The sequence below is a fragment of the Heteronotia binoei genome, chromosome 2 (genome assembly GCF_032191835.1).
Source record: "Heteronotia binoei isolate CCM8104 ecotype False Entrance Well chromosome 2, APGP_CSIRO_Hbin_v1, whole genome shotgun sequence".
Classification (NCBI taxonomy): Eukaryota; Metazoa; Chordata; class Lepidosauria; order Squamata; family Gekkonidae; genus Heteronotia; species Heteronotia binoei.
Window position 1 is genome coordinate 42,542,031 of NC_083224.1, and position 21,222 is coordinate 42,563,252.

The 21,222-nt window shown below is 42.9% G+C and overlaps 1 protein-coding gene across 1 annotated transcript; it reads left to right on the plus strand.

Moving 5' to 3' along the window:
* The first annotated feature begins 1,196 nt into the window (after positions 1-1,196).
* On the plus strand, positions 1,197-17,273 carry R3HDML (R3H domain containing like). Its single transcript, XM_060233241.1, has 5 exons — positions 1,197-1,477; positions 3,970-4,088; positions 5,845-5,977; positions 14,130-14,245; positions 16,706-17,273. The coding sequence occupies exons 1-5, from the start codon at positions 1,217-1,219 to the stop codon at positions 16,836-16,838; spliced, it is 762 nt and encodes a 253-aa protein (XP_060089224.1). The 5' UTR covers positions 1,197-1,216; the 3' UTR covers positions 16,839-17,273.
* The last annotated feature ends 3,949 nt before the right edge of the window (positions 17,274-21,222 follow it).

Consider the following 21,222-nt stretch of genomic DNA (forward strand, 5'->3'; position numbering starts at 1 on the left):
GAATCAGCATGGCTTCTTGGGAAGGGAGTATTGCCTTATCTTTTAATATTCTGTCAAAGTATCAAGAAGCATCCAGAGGAGCAATCCAATTAGAAGTTATCAAATTCTCTGTCAAAGTCAGTCACAAAGCAATCTAAGCAGAGTCCTGGACTGAGGACCCTTTCTGAACTTGCCTACCCTAAAAGCAAAAGGTATTTGAAAATAAATAAACATCCATGCTGCAGCTGGTGATGAATAAACTCCAAAGGAATAGGCATTTGTATATTAACTTTCGGGTCCTTGCAGCCTCACCAACTTTATAGTTTCCAACAAGCACAGAAACTGAGTAGATGCAGAGCCACGTGCTGTATGGCCAGAAGAGCACCGAGCAAACTTAAGGACATTTCCTGACAGAAGCGTTAGGATGCAAATTGTGCGTCAGATTGCCATCAAAGGACCGTTGGACTTGGCTACGTTAAATGGGTCTGCCAGATGTGCCTGAGCAGGTTGTTTGCAAAGTTCAATCTTTGAGTTTGCTGCTGCTGCTACAGTGAACATTTCTCAGCTGTTCTTGGCTCAGCTCTTAAGGTATGTAGTCTGGGAAATGTCCTCTCAGTTTCTTTAGAGAATATCTTTCCTTGAGGTTAGACGCCTCTGCTACTGCAGCTTATGAAGGAGTAACCCTGGTAATTTTTTTCCCTTCCCTCTATGGGGAGATATCTTTCACCTTCCTATTTTCCCACAAAACTTTTTAAGAAACTTGCTTTTTCCCTTTCTGATTGCAGTAGGATTTCAGTTCCTCCAGAAGATTTGATCAATGGACTGAATATTTGGATAAAGAGTGGGAAGGCAGCAAAGATACCAGCGGCATGTTAATAATGAGTATTCCTTTGGCAGGTACATTTGGACATCTGGAATGATGGGAGAGACTCAAACAGCGGTAGTAAAGAAAATACCTCTGTAGATTTCACAGCTGGTGTTAGGAATTTTGCTTATCGAGCTTAGCCAAATTCCTATGCCTGTAGTAAGGCTCTCCTTGGTATTCTCTGAATCTCCTTTTCCATCTCAAATGGCATTTTTCTGTGCAATGCAAAAAACCCAAAATCTATATATCTATATCTATTTATCAATCTGGCTATTGTTTTCTTTTGCAGATACACAAGCCAGGAAAAAAAGAGATTTGTCATATTTATTGTCATTAAAAAAAAAAAAAACCTAGAAGACTGCCAGTCCTAAAATGACTCTCTTGCACATGCATTTGTATCTTCCTGGCTTGGTCTTTTGGGTTCTACAGAAATCAGCCTCCTTTGGGCTTCCCAATACTACTGAACTCCTTTACCAATCTAGCAGTTCCAAGGCAGGCCTCCCACCAAGCCTTGGAGGACATAGGACTCGTGGAAAGCGCTATATTTCTCCCAGGGATATGAGTGCCCTTTTGGACTACCACAACCAAGTGAGGTCTCAGGTGTCTCCACCAGCTGCCAACATGGAATATATGGTGAGTTTCCTATATGCTTGTCAAATGAGGTGGGGAGGATCGCTGATTCATGGGGAAATGTCAGGTGAAGCAAATATAGTATTTCAGTGCTCGGACCCATTGATCTGCAGTCCAAAGCTTCAACCCTGTCAACTGCTTTATTGGCTAGAAGTATGTACAGAGATTTCATTGAGGCTGTTTCAGCCTCTAAGGATCTTCAGCCAACACACAACACAACTGACAAGCGTCACTGATGTATTTTATACATTGTTATCCCCCTCCAGTTACATTCAGGAGAGAGGGAGCGGGGTATAAATTTGATTGATAAATAATTTGCAGGGCAATACCAACTATTTGCTTCACACCTTTGGCTTCTCCAGAAAAGCTGTGTGCTAGGGTTTTTTATTTTGTCTTTTTGGGTCTTTTCCAGAGGGGCTGGGATTCTGGTAGAAATCCAGAGGTGAACTGTTTATCATGGTTGCATCTTTCTGCATGGGGAAAAACTTCCCTCGCTGATTCCTGCTTGTCATGCACCTGTTAAAAACTGCAATAGATGGCAGTTTGAGGGGACCAACTGCACACACAGGCTAATTGCCTTTGGAGGTAGCCCTAGACACTTCCTTGTCACTCCTAGTTCTGAAATTTTGTCCTGTAGAGTTTGATAAATAAGTAGATAACCCTGATGTCATGAACAACCTCCTGTTTCCTTAAGAAGGGCTTAGCTGTAGGCCAGGAGTCCTCACAGTGCTGCTTGTGGGCACCATGGCGCCCACCAACACCTTTCTCGGTGCCCAGAAAGTGCTTTTAGATCATGGGAGGAGCTAGGGTTTGCTTGAAAACTGCCAGTGAGGGGGAGCTCACCACCTCCCTAAGCAGCGGATTCCTCTGCTAAGCTACTCATACTGTAAAAAAAAAAGGCCTACTATCCAGCTGGTATCTTTCTGCCCAAAATTTAAACCCATTATTCCGAGTCCTATCCTCTGCTGCCAACAGAAACAGCTCCTTGCCCTCTGTTACTATTATAATAATATATAACCTTGCTCCATGACATTTTGTGGTTGGCTTTACCTCCTGTGGCAGCCATTCTGTGGCTGTGCCCACCACCCTCTGTCAGAATTCCCAAGGTGTCTGACGACTGGAGAAGATTGGGGACCCCTGGTCTAGGCAGAGTCATTCTACTGCAAGGTTTTGTATTCTTGGGCACTAAGCTTTATAGCAGATTGTTGATGCTGTTTTTGTCACACAGGAACTGTATATTTATACAATTGGCCCAGGTATGTAATAAGTTTTTAAAAATCCATTCACCTGATTTTGGACATTTACATCAAGTTGGGTTGCCAGGTCCCCCCTACCCAGGTAATGAGGGGAGGGTAGGGTTGCTAGATTCAGGTTGGGAAACTCCTGGAGATTTGGGGATGGCACCTGGGAAGGACAGGAAGCTCAGTGGTTTACAATGCCATAGAGTCTACCTTTCAAAGCATCCATTTTCTCCAGAGGAACTGATCTCTGTAGTCCAGAGATGAGCTGTAATTCCTGGAAATCCCCAGGTCTTTCCTGGAGGCTGGCATCCCTACCACCAAGCTTTGTTCTTGCTCTAGGGGCTTTTATGCACGAACAATCAAAAGTGTGATCTAGCTACATTTCAGCCTTTGTGCAGTAAGTTTGTGAGTCCTGTTTTAACTTCAATAGAATTCATATCCACATGTGATGGAACAGAGGGATAACTTACTGTCCTGTGGAGCGGAAGTGGCCGGTTCTGCTATTCATAACAGGATCACATGGGCCATGCAGGAGAATTGTGAGGAAAATCACTACATGATTTCTGATTCAATAGGATCAACCGTGATGCTGATGCAGGAAGAATTTCCCTTCACTCTCAAGTGGCTTCATTTGCTTCCTGTGATGTCATCACAAAGCCATATCTGACAGGTCATATAGCCCTGTGATGCCATTCACTATGCAATTCCTGATTGGCTGGGATTGCCTAAATAATAATTTTTAAAAGCACGGAAGCTGCAACAGATGAGAAAACAGTGACAGTTTACAGGCTCAAAAAAGGCTAAGCATTCTCATAACTAAGGGATTTTTCAGGAACTATTTCTGCTTCCATTAAGATAGATCCATCCTGTTTGACAAAACATGTGCCCAAAAGCTCACAGCATGAATACAATTTTGTTGATCTTAAATGTACTATTGAACTCTAACTTTGTCACATTGCCTCCATCAATGCATTGATTTGGATTTGCATATTAAAATGACTCCATCTCCAGCCTCAAGTGGCACAGTTCTGGTAGGACCGTACCACATGCTGTTCCTGAAATTTTTGCTTTAAAAAACCCCATATTGTACAGTGTAAAACGTTTGCATTTTCAGCCATTCTCTTGCCCTGTGGCATACATTTAGCCAGCATTATGGTGATGAACTGACTGGTTGCTCCATTTTATTTTGAGAAGCAGCTCACAGGATTAATAGGTTGCATTGTTTTGTTCTTGTTTCTTCTCTTTTTTGACTAGATATGGGACGATAAGCTAGCCAGATCTGCAGAGGCCTGGGCAAAACAGTGCATATGGGACCACGGGCCTCCACATCTGATGAGATATATTGGCCAGAACTTGGCCATTCACTCTGGCAGGTAAGCAACTAGTTTGCATCATCTAGCAATACTTTAGTTGTGCATGTTGCATCAAAGAAGGTTGGGCCCTCCCCCACCCAAGGCTTTCCCCCACAGAAATTATAGGAACTCCAAAGGAGTATCTTCATTGAAAGTAACACTCAGATTACCAGTGTTTCCCAGCTTCATGCAAGTTTTCAGATTCAATTCTGAAATTTCTCAGAATTACTTCTGATTTCATGTAATTCCCAATACACTTGCCACATTCCATCATGGATGGCATTCTGATACCATTTTCCCTGCAGGGTATAATTAAAAAAAAACTGGTTCATTTTTACAGGAATTATTAGAAGAGCTCATCATTCCATGCCAGTTACAAATACTGTCAGATGCTGGGCAGCAAGGGGCTCTGGGGCCCTTCCAACCACAGTCATTCTTCCTGCAGGCAATCTGCAATTTTTATCTTAATCCTGCAGGCCCAGATGGGCTGTTAATATCATTTGTAGTGGAGACAGTGGCTCCTATATGAACCCAGTTTTACAACTGGTAATACCAACACACATTGCAGCTAGTACAACTGTAGATCATTGAATTAACCGTGTGATTTGGTCTCCTGGGGCTGCTTTAATTTTTTTTTAAACAAAGCATATGTTCATTCATCTTAAGAAAACATTTAAACTGCTCCAGGATTTGGGGTGCTGGTTTGCTGGTGATGTCATTGGCACCAGCCAGGAGGCAACCAGCACAGCTGTAACACAAAGAATCAGGAATTGATTTTTAGCAGGTTCAACTTGAAACATTGCAGAAAACATAAACAAAGATTCCCTCCCTTTGGAACTTGCTCTAATAGGGGGAAAATATGTGTTTTAGGAAGTAAATACTATATACCTCCATCATATTTGGTTTGATCCTACAACTCCCTTCCACTAAACTGTATCCTGTGACTCTTTTTTTGATGGAGAAGGGCTTCCTCTGAGGGGAAGAGTCTTTATTTCTTGAAGGAAGCTTTTTTATGTTGGAAGAAAACTTAGCGGAAGGGAGTTGTAGGGTCCAATACATTATTTCTGTTTTTATCCTAGCATTGATAGTGTGTGACACAAAGTGCTATTTTATCATAGCATTGGAAAAATTTGACCTAAGTGCCATGTTAAAGGAGACAAATGGATGTCACCACTCAGCTGTGTCCCTTCCTGCTACTCTTGAGTAGCACCTCATTGAGAAGGAGTGTGGCATGACATCATCATATCAATGTTTCTCTGCCTTCCATTCTGTTTCATTGGCTGCCAGTTGGTGGAGTGACACAGATGGAATATCATCACATCATGGGTGTTTTTCAGTATACTAAGTAACCAAGCATTGTCTCAGATCATGTACAGTTGGGGCCTTAGGCTTCTTTGAGAGCCAGTTTGGTGTAGTGGTTAAGTGTGCAGACTCTTATCTGGGAGAACCGGGTTTGATTCCCCACTCCTCCACTTGCACCTGCTGGAATGGCCTTGGGTTAGCCATAGCTCTGGCAGAGGTTGTCCTTTAAAGGGCAGCTGCTGTGAGAGCCCTCTCCAGCCCCACCCACCTCACAGGGTATCTGTTGTGGGGGAGGAAGATAAAGGAGATTGTGAGCTGTTCTGAGACTCTGAGATTCGGAGTGGAGGGTGGGATATAAATCCAATATCATCATCTTCTTCTTTTTCTTCTTCTTTTGTTTGTCAGGCAGATTCCTTTTTTATTTTTCTTTGAAAAAAATCAATTCCCTGTGCATTGTGTGTGCATCTTTCTCTAGGTACCGTTCAGTTGTGGACCTTGTGAAATCATGGTATTACGAGAAGCAGCATTACTCTTTTCCTTATCCCCATGAATGCAAGCCCAGCTGCCCTTCCAAATGCAGTGGTTCGGTCTGCAGCCATTATACCCAGGTATATATCCTTCACTGAACATACTAGTGTTTTTAGTTAGCGATTAGATTTTTTTTAAAAAAAACACCTTTTACTACATCTCAGGTTTGCTTCATACATACAACTGTGTGAGAATTGCTTCCTGGGGATACTGTTCCATGTGGCATGTGTGAATATTGCAGTTATGTGAATGAAGCTGTTTGCCTGGGTTTTCACACTGGGTTGATATCCTCTAGTGTGAAAAAGTCACACGATCAGTCTTGCAGAATTCACACACACCCAGCCTTTTTGAATCTGTAGGCACACTTGTAATTGACACTGGATGGTGGATGCAACCACAAAATGGCTGCCGTGGGAGGCATAGCTAACCACAAAATGTCGGTGAGTGAGTTCATGCATACATCTAATAGTAACTCTTCAGCTTTTCAAATGGAAGGTCCATTTAACAAGATGTCTTTTAAAATTAACATGTTGTTTAAAATATTTTCTCGTATACACACAGAATAAGTATACAGGTTGAGCTAGCTAAGAAACTTTCATCTGGAAATATCTGTCTTCATTTTTCAGGCATTTAACAGAGCTATGCAGAAGGAAAAGGGGAAAAATCCTTTTCCTGGCTTCTTCTCCACTTCCAGTTAGTGTTTTTCTCATGAGCCTGGACATTTTCCACTTGCACTGTTTCTTTGACAAGGACAGTTGGTGCTGAAGGGCTGGTGGGAACTCATTGCACACATAATGAGAGAGAGAGAGAGAGACTGCAGCCAGAGTATGATAGGAATATAAATGATTTTTGAAAAGTTACCAATATTTGATGTAGCAATATTATCAATGGCCACCTGAATCATAAAAATGTATTCAAACTGGAAAGATCTGATGACTTCATAGAAACATAGAGTTGGAAGGTACCTTCAGGGTCATCTAGTCCAACCCCCTGCACAATGCAGGGAAATCACAAGTACCCCCCCCCCTTTCCCTTCCGTAGAAGTCCCAGTTAGGTGCATTAAGGATTTTAGCCATACTGACCTCTTTTAAGAATATCACTCTACTATTTGGACAGGTAAAGTGTAAAGACACTGTGGTGCAGTTTACATAAAGTCACTGTCAGCATGACACTAGAAACATAAGAAACTCAAGAAGCTCCATTTGGCCCTGCCCGTTTTCTAAAAACACTTGGAGGATGCCAAGAAAGGTGTTGCGAGGCACCATGGCACCCACGGGTGGCACATTGGGAACCCCTGCACTACAGAAATATAGTATAACAGTTTCTCTCTCTTTCACGCACATAAGCAGTCTCGTTCTTTTCATGGATCACCTTTTGTGTGTGTCAGCTTTTCCATGTGTTCATGAAAACACACATACAGTTTTGGATCAGGTTTATTTATTTATTATTTTTTTATTTCATTTGATTTCTATCACACCCTCCCCTGCCCAGCAAGGTTCAGGGCTGGTAACAACAATGAGATTTTAAAACATCTTATAGATATGGAATTTAAAGCACCTTATACATAAAACATCTTTTATATATAAACCATTGATGAAGATTAGAGATTCTAAAGCCAATACAGTATCTCTGTCTCAACTAATGAAAGAAGGGCAGGGAAGGGCAGGGGTGGTGCAGTTGGACCATTGCTGTTCCTCACCTTTAGGCCCGGTGGGACTTCTCTGCCTTGCAGGCCCTGCAGAATTGTCTCAAGTCTCACAGAGCTCAGGTCTCACTCATCAGAGAGTTTCAGGTTGAGGTATCTTCAATTGAACCAATCCATTTAAATATTGAGACAGTAATTTAAAACATTCTGCATTTTTTAAAAAGCAGTACAGGTCTCTTAGGCATGTGTTTAATATATCTATTTTTATCATTTATATAGGGTTCCCTAGTGTGGTACCCATGGATGTCATGGTGCCCACCAACACTTCTTCTGGAGCCCATCAAGTGTGTTTAGGAAGTGGGCATGTCCTGGTTGGGGTTTTGCCTAGCAGGGCTTCTGCTTGAATACTGGAGATCTGATTGGCTGTACAGAGTGCTTAAAATGTCGCTTTGGCAGCAGCTGCCATCACAGCATAAGGAACTGCACTGTTTTGCTGAAGTTAAACAATGGCAAGCATTTTGTGGCTTGCTCCACTTGTTGGGGCAGCCATTTTATCGCTGTGCTCATCATACCTGGTCAGAATTCCAAATGTGCCCACAGGCCCAAAAAGGTTGGGGACCGCTGATTTATATGTTTTGCTAGCCACTTTTAGCTGTGAGAGACATTTACAAGATACGAAAAAACAACTCAGTAGAAGATAATCACCCCAATGCACACTGAAGTATATAGATATAAAGATATGTTCATACATCTGCCATTAGAATGTTGATCTGGGCTTCTTGAAAGAACTGAATTTGTTATTGGATGCAGATAGGAATCTGTTCTCATCAATGGCCACTTATTGTGTACACAATCAGATTTGGATAATTGGGGCTAGATCAGGACCATTCTGTCTCTTTACTCAATGTCTTTTGATACAAATAGATTTTTTTTGAGGGGATGACAATGAATTATGCTTGGATAATGATAATATTAAGCATTCAACACTTTTCTGAAGTATTCTAGATGCAACAGTTCAATTCAATCATCACTGCAGTAGCTGTCAGTCAGACTATCTATTATCCACCTTGCTCAATGGGCAAATCTGATTCACAGACAGGATGAATTCTGAACCAGGGACATGCAGGCCCACAGCTCATGCTCTTAATCACTGTGCTTCTCCTACTATGCTCAGCAAGGAGAATTGAACAGAAATTCAAGGACAATAGCAAACAATAGCAAATTCAAGAACAAGGACAATAGCAAACAATAGCAAATTCAAGAACAAGAACAACAGTAGGAGGAAGGTTGCGGGCCTAATTTGCCTGGGAAATTATAGATGTTTGTATACAAATGCTAGAAGTGTTCGAAGTAAAATTGGTGAGTTGGAATTTTTAGTGTTGGGGGAAAACATAGACATTGTGGGAATTTCAGAAACTTGATGGAATGAGGAGAATCAGCAGGACACGGTGATTCCTGGATATAAGTTATATCGGAAGGATAGGGAGGGAAGGGTTGGAGGTGGGGTGGCTCTGTATGTCAGAGAGGATCCAGTAAGACTGAGGTCAGAGAACTAGATTCCCTTCTAGAAATGCTTTGGGTCGAAATAGTGGGCCCAAAAGGAAATTTAACTATGGGAGTTTGTTATCGCCCATCAAATCAAAAGATAGAGGACGATTATAATATGATGGAAGGATTAAAGACAGTGGTCAAACGTAAAAACTGTGTCGTAATCAGTGATTTTAACTACCTGCAGATTGATTGGGTCAATATGTGTTCAGGTCGAGAGAAAGAGATTGAGTTTCTAGATGCTCTCAATGACTGTGCTATGGAGCAGATGGTCACAGAACCTACCAGGGGTGGGGCAATCCTGGATTTGGTCCTAAGTAATGCCCAAGACTTGGTGAGAGATGTAAAAGTGATTGCACCGTTTGGGAGCAGTGACCATAACGTTATTGATTTCACCATTTGTATAAATAGGGAGTTGCCCCAAAAGACCAGCACAACCACGTTTAACTTTAAAAGGGGTAAATTTTCTGAGATGAGGAGGCATGTGAAGGGGAAACTGAAAGGAAAGGTAAATACAGTCAAAACCCTTGGGAAAGCTTGGAGGCTATTTAAAACTACAATCCTAGAAGCTCAGATAAAATATATACCACAAGTTAGGAAAGGCACAAACAGGTATAAGAAAAGGCCTGCATGGTTAACAAACAAAGTAATGGAAGCTGTAAAAGGTAAGAAGGACTCCTTTAAGCGGTGGAAAGCTAGTCCAAGTGAGATTAATAAAAGGGAACACAGGCTGTGGCAAATCAAATGCAAGACTGTGATCAGGCAGGCAAAAAGGGACTATGAGGAGCATATTGCAAAAAACATAAAGACCAACAATAAAAATTTCTTCAAATATATTAGAAGCAGGAAACCAGCCAGGGAGGCAGTGGGGCCCTTGGATGACCAAGGGGTCAAAGGATTACTGAAGGAGGATAGGGAAATGGCTGAGAAGCTGAATGTATTTTTTGCCTTCGTCTTCACTGTGGAAGATGAGAAGTGTTTGCCCGCTCCAGATCCACTAATTTTGGAAGGGGTGTTGAAAATCCTGAGTCAGATTGAGGTGACAAGAGAGGAGGTCCTACAACTGACGAATTAAAAACTAATAAGTCACCAGGTCCGGATGGCATACATCCAAGAGTTTTGAAAGAACTCTATGTTGAACATATGGATCTCCTGACAAAAATATGTAATCTTTCATTGAAATCTGCCTCCGTTCCTGAGGACTGGAAGGCAGCAAATGTCACTCTCATCTTTAAAAAGGGTTCTAGAGGAGATCCAGGAAATTACAGGCCAGTCAGTCTGACTTCAATACTGGGAAAGTTGGTAGAAAGCATTATCAAGGACAGAATGAGTAGGCACATTGATGAACACAAGTTATTGAGGAATACTCAGCATGGGTTCTGTAAGGGAAGATCTTGCCTCACTAACCTGTTACAGTTCTTTGAGGGGGTGAACAAACATGTGGACAAAGGGGACCCAATAGATGTTGTTTACCTTGACTTCCAGAAAGCTTTTGATAAAATTCCTCATCAAAGGCTCCTTAGTAAGCTCGAGAGTCATGGAGTAAAAGGACAGATCCTCTTGTGGATCAAAAACTGGCTAATTAATAGGAAGCAGAGAGTGAATATAAATGGGCAGTCTTCACAGTGGAAGACGGTAAGCAGTGGGGTGCCGCAGGGCTCAGTACTGGGTCCCATGCTCTTTAACTTGTTCATTAATGATTTGGAGTTGGGAGTAAGTAGTGAAATGGCCAAGTTTTCAGATGACACTAAATTGTTCAGGGTGGTGAGAACCAGAGAGGATTGTGAGGCACTCTAAAGGGATCTGTTGAGGTTGGGTGAGTGGGCATCAAGGTGGCAGATGAGGTTCAATGTGGTCAAGTGCAAAGTAATGCACATCGGGGCCAAGAATTCCAGCTACAAATACAAGTTGATGGGGTGTGGACTGGCAGAGACTGACCAAGAGAGAGATCTTAGGGTCGTGCTAGATAACTCACTGAAAATGTCAAGACAATGTGCGATTGCAATAAAAAAGGCCAACGCCATGCTGGGAATTATTAGGAAGGGAATTGAAAACAAATCAGCCAGTATCATAATGCCCCTGTATAAATCGATGGTGCGATCTCATTTGGAATACTGTGTACGGTTCTGGTCACCGCACCTCAAAAAGGATATTATAGCATTGGAAAAAGTGCAGAAAAGGGCAACTAGAATGATTAAAGGTTTGAAACACTTTCCCTATGAAGAAAGATTAAAACACTTGGGGCTCTTTAGCTTGGAGAAACGTCAACTGCGGGGTGACATGATAGAGGTTTACAAGATTATGCATAAGATGGAGAAAGTTGAGAAAGAAGTACTTTTCTCCCTTTCTCACAATACAAGAACTCGTGGGCATTCAATGAAATTGCTGAGCAGTCAGGTTAAAACGGATAAAAGGAGGTACTTCACCCAAAGGGTGATTAACATGTGGAATTCACTGCCACAGGAGGTGGTGGCGGCTACAAGCATAGCCAGCTTCAAGAGGGGATTGGATAAAAATATGGAGCAGAGGTCCATCAGTGGCTATTAGCCACAGTATGTGTGTGTATGTATATATATATTGGCCACTGTGTGACACAGAGTGTTGTACTGAATGGGCCATTGGCCTGATCCAACATGGCTTCTCTTATGTTCAAAGCAAATATTGATGCACAGAGAGCAAGAGAAGCATTCCCACCTCTGTAGCTAATGATCCTACCCTATTCATCATGGTCTGTCAAATTTCCATGCAAACAGACTAGACTGTTCAAAATTCAGCTCTTTTCCTAGAAGCACCGTCTACTTTTTTCCACTGGCCCATCCATCACCAGAGAGGCCCACAGTTCTAGCCAACATAGCAGGATGGAAGGAAAAAGAGAAGGAAGATCATCTTTGCTGAAGAACATTTTACAGGACAAAGCTAAGCTTTAAATCAGAAAGATGAAGCTAAAGGAATGCAGGATTGGACACTTCTGCAAGCAGCTTCTCACGGAGACTATCTAGGAGACGCTTCACAGCATTCCATGGCCAAAGAAACTGCCCATTTCTGGCTGCTCTAGCCATTGATGTCTTTGTTTATGAGGAGCTACGGCTTGGATTGCCAGCTGACTAAGGAAGAGTTTTTTAAAAATCTGGCCTGCTCTTGTGCCTTTGAAAGAATATTTATGGTGTAGAAATTAGCAGCTGAATTTTATCATTGCACAAAGATGCGTTTATCACTAAAGGCAAAATATCAGCAGATCTCGCTAATATTTAAGGCCAGGAGGGGCTGTGGCTGAGTGACAGCATAGAAGGATCCAGGTTCAATCCTTAACATCTCCAATTAAAGGAGCAGGAACCAATCAAGGAGTTGCCAATTAATTATAGCTGCTACTGATTGGCTCATTTATCTCCAATTTCTGAAGCATCAATGGAAGATTTGGAGCAATGGCTGGAATATGTGCTTTGAAAGAAGAGACAGAACAAGAATCAGAGCCCAATGAAAGGGTTGTGGGTTTTTTTGGATCTTTGGGCATTGGGTGACCAAAGGCCCCCCTATCATAACTCCTTTTCTGCCCCCAGTTCCAACCTCCTTTGCCTCACCATTATAGCCAATAGCAGCCATCTTAACCCTTCATTCATGGCTTCCTTTCTCCCACTACCACAACTGACATCCTGCTTAAGGAAAAAGAATGTTACTTTCTCACACTCCTTTTAAGCCTTATGTTTCTGCTGGATAAAAAAAAGAGGAAGAAAGGATCACTGCAAGGTGGAAGGAATTTCTGGTCCAGTTAGGAGTGACAGCTGCAGGTGGCTGCCAGACATGATTCTGTGCTTTCTTGGAGGCCTGCTGGCACTTCTTGCACTGGATAAGAGACCAGTCTAGAGTCTTCTACTGGAGCTGGCCCTCTGCCCAGCTGTGGGGCTCAGCATATGCCCACCCGTACCAATCCCTGACGCTGACCTGACAAGCATCTACGTTGCCCCCCCCCCTTTCTGTCCCTTACAACCATAGCACATCAGATCCACAAGGAAAGGTAAAAGCCCTTTCCTACCTCACTCATCATGAATCATCTTTGTGGTGACAGAAACGTCTGGCACCTCAGTGAATGCAAGTCCTTCATGGACTCCTCCTGTGCAAGCAGCCAACCCAAGATGGAAAACTTCCCTGTCCCACCTGGGCTGTGGCAAAACACTTCCTAACCCATAATGAATAGTATCTCACACAGCTCCAGAAGGGAGCCATTTCTGTTTGGCCCGTTTTAATTCTGGACATACCCAGTCCCATATTTGCACGGGTGTCTGTGTTGCTCATACACACCTTTTCTCAAGTTTTTCCAAACTCAGCTAAGCTATGTCTCATTTCAAGTGTTGTGTCTGGAAAAATAGGAGCAAAGAGACAGGAAGCCAACTGGGGGCTGGGCAACACATTTCTTAAAAAATTAATACATTCACCTGCACAGATGAGTCTGGTGGTAAGTTTTTGAGGAATTTTCCTGACAGTGGGAAAGACTCAAATGAAACACTTTATGTGTAAAGGTTTACCCCTTTGAATAGTCCAGGCAATGGATAGTCCAGGACATGGCAGTTTTCACAGTATTTGGCTGAAAATGCCAGTGGCCACATGGCACCAGAAATGGAATCCATTGATTCTGCAATATAGAATGAGTCAGTGATGGTCTAAATGTGCCGTGGTTTTCTTCTGTCTGTAATGTTCTTAAGCTTCTGCATGAAGATGAAGATTTATTAGGTGGCGCATAGAAGCAATAGGAAAAGTATAACCTACTAAAAGTTCCCCTATAATGCAAGCTATTAATGGTGCAGGAGCTCTGCCTGATTATAAATGGGAGATAGGCAGGATTCTTTTTTTGTAGAAAAAGCCCAGCAGGAACTCATTTGCATATTAGGCCACACTCCCTGACACCAAGTCAGCCGGAACTGCATCCCTATGCGTTCCTGCCCAGAAAAAGCCCTGGAGATAAGAGCTTTGGTGGTATATGATAGCATTGCTCAGTTGAGGTGAATGCACATATAATGACTAATGTTTTTCTGTCTCCCAAACAGATGGTATGGGCTTCTTCCAACAGAATTGGCTGTGCCATCCACACCTGCACCAACATGAATGTGTGGGGCAGCACCTGGCGGCGAGCAGTCTACTTAGTGTGCAACTATGCCATTAAGTAAGTAACATGAGGGAGTTGTTGTTCAGTCACATAGTCAAGTCCGACTCTTTGCGACCCTATGGACCAAGTCATGCCAGGCCCTCCTGTTTTACACCATCTTCCGAAGTCCGCTCAAATTCATGCTAGTTACATCAGTAACGCTGTCCAGCCATCTCATCTTTTGCCATCCCCTCCTTCTTTTGCCTTCTGTCTTTCTCAGCATCAGGATCTTCTCCAGTGAGAACTCCCTTCTCTTTTGGTGGCCAAAGTATTTGAGCTTCAAATGCTGTTGCCTGAATTGGGAACATGAAGGAGGGCAAATCCCAACTCAAGCAGTGTTCCTTCTAAGCTAGCGTGAGCTAGCTCACAGATTTTTAGCCTCCAGCTCACACATTTTTGTCTTAGCTCAGGAAAAATGGCCCCAGAGCACAATAATTTATGCAGTAGCTCACAACCTTAATGCCATTAGCTCACAAAGTAGAATTTTTGCTCACAAGACTCTGCAGCTTAGAGGGAACATTGAATTCAGGTAGCAGCATTTGTAGCAAAATGGGGAGAGAAAGTTATCAGATTCAGCAATGAATGTAAGGTTGCCTACGCACTGTGGGCTGCTGGCCAATTGCTGATCTGCTGTAGGTCAGTTGCCTGGTAGGACTTGGCAACCACGAGACACCAAAAGAAATTCTGCACTTGGTGGCAATAGGTATGATAAAGCTAACTACATACTAGGGAACTTAATGAGGGTTATGTCTTAACAATATCTGCCTACCTGCCTGTTGGAATCCTTCTTTTGCTTCTCCGAATGTGTCACTGTTCTGGGCTTCTTTTTCCCCAATCACGTAGCACCCCCCAGGTCAGTGACTCATGCAGAAACACAGAAGGTAGGTTTCTCTTACACCAAATAACTCTTACCATTACATAGGCGAAATCAATCATTTTGTGTGTAACAGTGAGGTGTGCCTTTAATTTAAATTTCTGGGGAAAGGGGTGTGAAGCCCCTTTTTTTCACCTACACCCTCCACAGCCTCTTTCTCAGGTTCAGGATTACACATAGGTCAGGCAGTCACATCTCACTACCCAATATATATATAGAGACTAAGACCTTAGCCTGTGTGCGTGTTGGGGAGGGGGGAATTCTTTCCCTGAGACAAACAGCCCACAGGGTTAAAAAAACCAAGAAGTTAACTTCTATTTATGGTTTGAACATTACAGTGAAGAAAGTGGGGTAGATGTGACAAAGTTTCTTTTCCATTGAACTTCTAAGCAAAGGGTTTCTCAGTTCAGCTGTCCAAAGTCTGGGAAAACACTTGCCTAAAGTTGGGCTGCCCTTGAAGACAACCTAGAAATGTCAGCTGGTTCACAATATGGCAGCCTGATTATTGTCAGGGACTAGGCAATGTATCTCCTTTATTTTAAAACAGCTACATTAGTTGCTAGTTTGTTTCCAAATTCAGTTCGAGGTGCTGGTTTAAAGTCCATCAAGACCTAGAACTCAGATATCTAAAGGACTGTCTCTTCCCATAGATCTCCACGTGCTAACTATGGTTTCCCAGATTGCCCCACGTACAGTAGCCTGCCTGGCATCAGCTAGAGCAGGGGTGTCAAACATGCAGTCTGGGAGCCAAATCAGGCCCCTGGAGAGCTCCTATCAGGCCCCCGAGCAACTGATTGTCATCTGCTTCCTTCTCCCTCTCTCTTGCTTCCTTCTGCATCACAGCTTGCTTTGTAAGGCTTGCTCAATTGCACAGGAGCTACAGAGCAACGCCTCTATTTTCTCCATTGGCTGAGGCTCCTCCCTTTGGGAGGAAGGGGGGGAGAGGCACAGCTGGTTTTCCCAGGCTCTCCCAATTGCACAGCAGAGCTACTGAGCCAAGCCTCTCTTCCTTCTATTGGCTGAAGATCCCCTCCAGTCCTCTGGGGAAGGAAGGAAAGAGCCAGAGCTTCCTTTGGCCAGTTCCCTTGGATTCCATGGGAGAAATACAATGAAAGCACCTTTAAGACCAACGAGTGCTAACATTTTAAGCATGTTTTAAGTTTTTAAAAATATATATTTAATTGTCTTTGTCTGTGTCCTTTATAAAATGTATATCTCTGCTACCTAATCGTAAATAGGTACACACATGGCCTGGCCCAACAAGGTTCATTTATGTCAGATCCGGCCCTCATAACAAATGAGTTTGACACCCCTGAGCTAGAGCTTGTGCCTTTTCCTAGCCTCCCAGAGGAGATGGGGAGGGGGGAATTTTAGGTTTTTTGGAAGTGTTGCAAACCCATTTTATTTGCTAGAGCTTTTGATGGGGTGTAGGCTGCAGACATTTTTGTGGGAGTTATTTGAGGTTTTAATATATTTTGTATATTTTTAATTTGGATTTGTAAGCCACTTTGAACCACATGGTATAAACAGAAAGGCTCTTGTGAACATCCAGGTTTTGCACCCTAAAGAAACCTGCTTCATGCCTCACCTTCCTGTGTTTTCAGGGGAAACTGGGTGGGAGAACCACCTTACAAAATGGGAAGACCCTGCTCGGCCTGCCCACCAAGTTACGGTAGTACCTGCAGCAATAACATGTGTTACTCTGGACTAAAATCCAACAAAGTGAGCTGGTTCTGAGTCTGCTGGATGTATTCCAAGCTCTGCAACAGCTGGAGAATCAGGATGTCAGACTTGCCGCTGGAAAGGGGAGAGGCATGGCAGTGTACCACGTATTGTAAAACAAAAAGATTATTTATTCTTGCAAAATCCTCAGATGCTTCTTTTCAGCCTGTTATTTGGCCCTTACAGTGATGAATCTCCAAGTCTTCTTCTCCCTGCTCATGACTATATACTATGTACACAACAGCATGCTTTTCCTATTATTTTGTTCAAGGAAGAAATTCTTAAATCTGGTTGCATTGCAGGCCACTATTCAGGTTTCTGGGTTACTTGTATATTTTTTTACATTATAGACATTATAAAGGCGTCTGTTTAGAAGGCTTGCCAGTTTTAAATTAAATTCTGTGCAGACGTATCTCTAGGTATTCCTCAGGGATAAAAACAATCACATTTTTTTTTAAAGGCAGAAAGAGTCGTTTTCACCTCAACCCAGTTTGGTTCTTTCACTCAGTGTCCTTCATGCATTTTTTCCCCCAGACCTGTTCAAAAGCCATTATGCAATATGTGGTTCTCATCAACAGAATATATTTTACTATTCACATTTGTCTGAGTAATCTGGGATTGTTCACATCACTATAAGATTTGCTATGTTTGATTATCTTAATTGTTCTTCAAGTCAAAGTGTGTTCGATTCTTGTTGATTGCTGAGGAAAGCCAGTTATTTCCTGATGACTTTATTCAATAGCAAAGTAAATCAATCCATTCAGATTTGATCCCAGAGTTTGTTAAAGTTCACACATCAAAATAGCTGTACATTCTTGCAGAAATTATTGTTTACTCAGGCCTACTAATACGAATCAGCATTTGTGCAAAGCAGATTCTAAGTGGTTCCATCAAAATCCCCAGACAGACTACCCATCATACTGGAGTTCTGTAACTGGAACTCCTAAAATTTGGCCCTAAAAACCAGCTAAAGGGGGTTACTTGGATCAGGGCATGGCACTAGAAAAGATTTTTTTTTAAAAAAAAATTCAGCAAGAAACTTCGGTCATCTATGCCATTTCAATAACTGAAAATGAACTCACCTCCCTTGGCTGCTTTAAGACTTGTATGAGGGAGGCTGGAAGAACATTTCTGATTGAAGAAATGGTGTGTGGGGGGAGGGAGGGGAGGGGTTACTCCTGTACCTCATTTTTAGCACTGCAACCTTGATCCATATTCCCTTTGGCCTTTTAGTACCAAATTACACACAAGCAAACAGTCACAGAACTCCAGCATCATGTATGGTTGGGTCCTGTAAATAAGTTAATTATTGCATCTGTACATTGTTCAGAGAACACAGATGTGTAGACCGATAGTCTCTAAGGTGGCCCCAGTTCAAGCCCTGAATTAGTGTGAGATCATACCATATATATTTGTCTATGGTTTAATTGAGCATGTTTTTTCTTTCATTTTTAAATTGTTGGCCGCTTTGGAGTAGGCAGGCTAACAGAAATCTACCAGTGCAGTCTTAAGTAGTTACACCATTCTAAGCCTATTGATTTCAATAGACTTAAAATAGTATCAGTCTCATTTAGAACTGCACAGTAAATAGCCTTGTGGTTTGAGTCTTAACTACTGCCAGCAAATGGAAAATGGATCTTTGTTGTGTTCCACTCTGCTCTTGAAGTCTCTTTTGACTGCCAGTGGATTCCCGAGGTCAAGCGAATCACATGGATGAATAGCTATGTGGGTTGGGAAGCTGCAGTGGATTGGTGGAAGGAGCAATTTGCCCTTCCTGACTCTTGTGTCAACTGCAAGTTAGGCTCCAACCAGAACAGGCTTGGGGGATCAGGAAAAAAAGTACAGTCCTCTGTTCTAAACTGGAGATCATTTATCTTTCCACAGGTGGGTCTTTTGTTCACATGATCACAATAAATATCTTGAAAGTCCAAAGATACTTCTCTTTTTACCCCTTTGTTACCTGGCTATGTATTTATTTATTTTAGAAAAAAAATATATGGCCCAAGCAAACACCCAAAAAGCCTCCATCTTGCTGTGATTGCCACTCAGTTTAGCATTGCTCATCCCTGCTCGATCTGTCTGGGGATAGCCTGAGCACCTCCATACTTACCAGAGATGAAGAGAAGTGAGCCAGCTGGAGTAGCCTGCCTGTCCATTGTCTGCATACAGCAGCATTTGGCCTCCGTTCATAACAGGCACCCCACTGATGCCCACATTATCCAACAAATCCAGGCATCGAATGATGAGCAAGTACAGAGGGTCACATCTACATCAGTGGGATTACATAAATCAAGTAATGCATCCAGTTGTTTAAGCTGTGGAGGGCAACATTAATGAAGTGAATGCAGATTCAGGAACACTGAGGGTGATAACAGATGGGTGTTTAAAGCCGCCCCGAGGACGGGAGGGAGGTGGACCAAAAAAGCCTGTCCACATGCTCACATCTGCCTCCTGTCCCTATCCAGTCCCTGAGTCGCCCCTGGCTTGCCAGGAGCCAGCTTGAAAAGGCACCACTTTGCAAGTGGTGCCTTTTCGCTGGGGCGTCTGGAAGGCTGGGAAGCACCCAGAGTGCCCAGGAAGCCGTGGATGGGGCGTGTGAGCGTTGCAGATGCTCCCTGGGCGCCCGCAGCCCATTCCTCTTCCGAGCACCACCAGGAAGCTCCCAGGAGCTCTTATTTCCAGCTGGCTCTCTTTGGGGGTGGCTTCATGTTGCCCCGAGCCAGCTATCTGTTGTCAGCCCTTGTGTCATGCTTGCCAACAAAGGAATCACATAGAAGGAGTTTGTCAGTCAAAGGCTAATCCCAGGAAACCAGAAGAGCAGGGAAAAGATACCCAGCTGTAAACTGCCCATAATTGGAGGGTTTCCCTGAGGAAGAAGTACAAACATTGTACTCCATTCAACATATTCACACTGTCAAAGGACAATGCCCAGAAATGAATGCCACTGTAGAGAAAAATGGTCAGAACTAGCATGAAATGGAAGTTGACTCTGGGGCCAGCTCCACAGCAACACATTTTCACAGCTATTCCAAGACCATTCTCCCAAATTGCACAGATCAAAATGTTGCCTTTGTGATTACAATGGACACATTGTTCAGATCCTTGGAAGTTGTGATGTAGATGTTCACTATGGACCTGTCAGGCCTGTCAAACAGACATTACCCTTGCTAGGTACAAAAGGTTCTCACAAAAACTTATTGGGAAGAAACCAGTTCACACTCTTGGGAATCCATTCAAGAAGTACATAGTGTCTGCCCAGCAATACTGGAAGAACTGGCTTCTGAGTTCCGACGTGTATCACTGAGGCATTAGGAACATACAAATATCCACCAGGGACATTTCAAATGGATGCTATCATAACACCTATTTGTTTGAAAGCCGGGAATGTTCCTTTTGCCCTGAGGCCCAAGATCGATGAAGAACTTGATTGGCTCATTGCACAAGGAGTTATAGAGCCAGCAACTCACACAGTCTGGGCCACCCCTATTGTTCCTGCCTTGAATAAAACCAATAAATGATTAGCAATAAAACCCAAATGGCAACATACATATTTGTGGGGATTACAAATGCACTGAAAATAAGGCACTCAAGCAAGATCCATTTTGTTTTGGTTATCCAATGCCTGCCGTAAACTAGTTGTTGTCTGTCCTAGCAGGAGGAAAGGTTTTTGCTAAACTGGACCTTGCTCGAGCCTATCAGCAACTGATAATGGATGACAAGGCTGCAGATACCCCAACCATTATTGCATGCAGAGAGGCTTTTTGTGTGAAATGCCTTCAATTTGGAATCTCAGTGGCAGCAGGGATCTTTCAGTGCTTCATGGACACTTCATTAGCAGGCATTCCTGGGGTTGTGCCTTACTTTGATGGTATGTTAACTGTGGCTTCCTCTAAGGAGCAACTCATGAATTGACTCAAAAAGGTTCTGCAGGTTCTCTCAGGCATCACAGTTAAGAAAGAGAAATGCCAGCTGGGAGTTTCCTGTAAGACATTCTGTAAGACAATTCCAGATTGATGCAGCTGATACCCCCCCCCTCCCCCACACACACACAAAGATAAAATAAAGGCAATACACAATGCCCCTAGACCAAAATGTGTGGAAGATCTGGAGCTCCTAAATATTTATAATGTTTTCTTAAAAAACAAAGCCACTATCGCAGAACTTCTTCATTGCCTGTTGGATAAAGGTGCTCAATGGAAGTGGACTCACAAATAATGAAGAATCTTTTCTGGCCATAAAGCAGTTGTTGATCTCTAGCTCTGCACTACGATGAACAGAGACCTTTGTCTGTTACACGTGATGCCTCACCATTTGTAGTTGGGGCAGTCTTCAGTCACATACTACCAGATGGTACAGAAGGACCAGTTGCTTTTTATTTTAGAAAAGTGACAAAGGGGTG

Coding starts and splice junctions, on each gene's coding strand:
- R3HDML (XM_060233241.1), top strand. CDS start 1,217: ATGACTCTCTTGCACATGCATTTGTATCTTCCTGGCTTGGTCTTTTGG. Junction 5,978..14,129: donor TCTGCAGCCATTATACCCAG/GTATATATCCTT, acceptor TCTCCCAAACAG/ATGGTATGGGCTTCTTCCAA. Junction 14,246..16,705: donor GTGTGCAACTATGCCATTAA/GTAAGTAACATG, acceptor CTGTGTTTTCAG/GGGAAACTGGGTGGGAGAAC.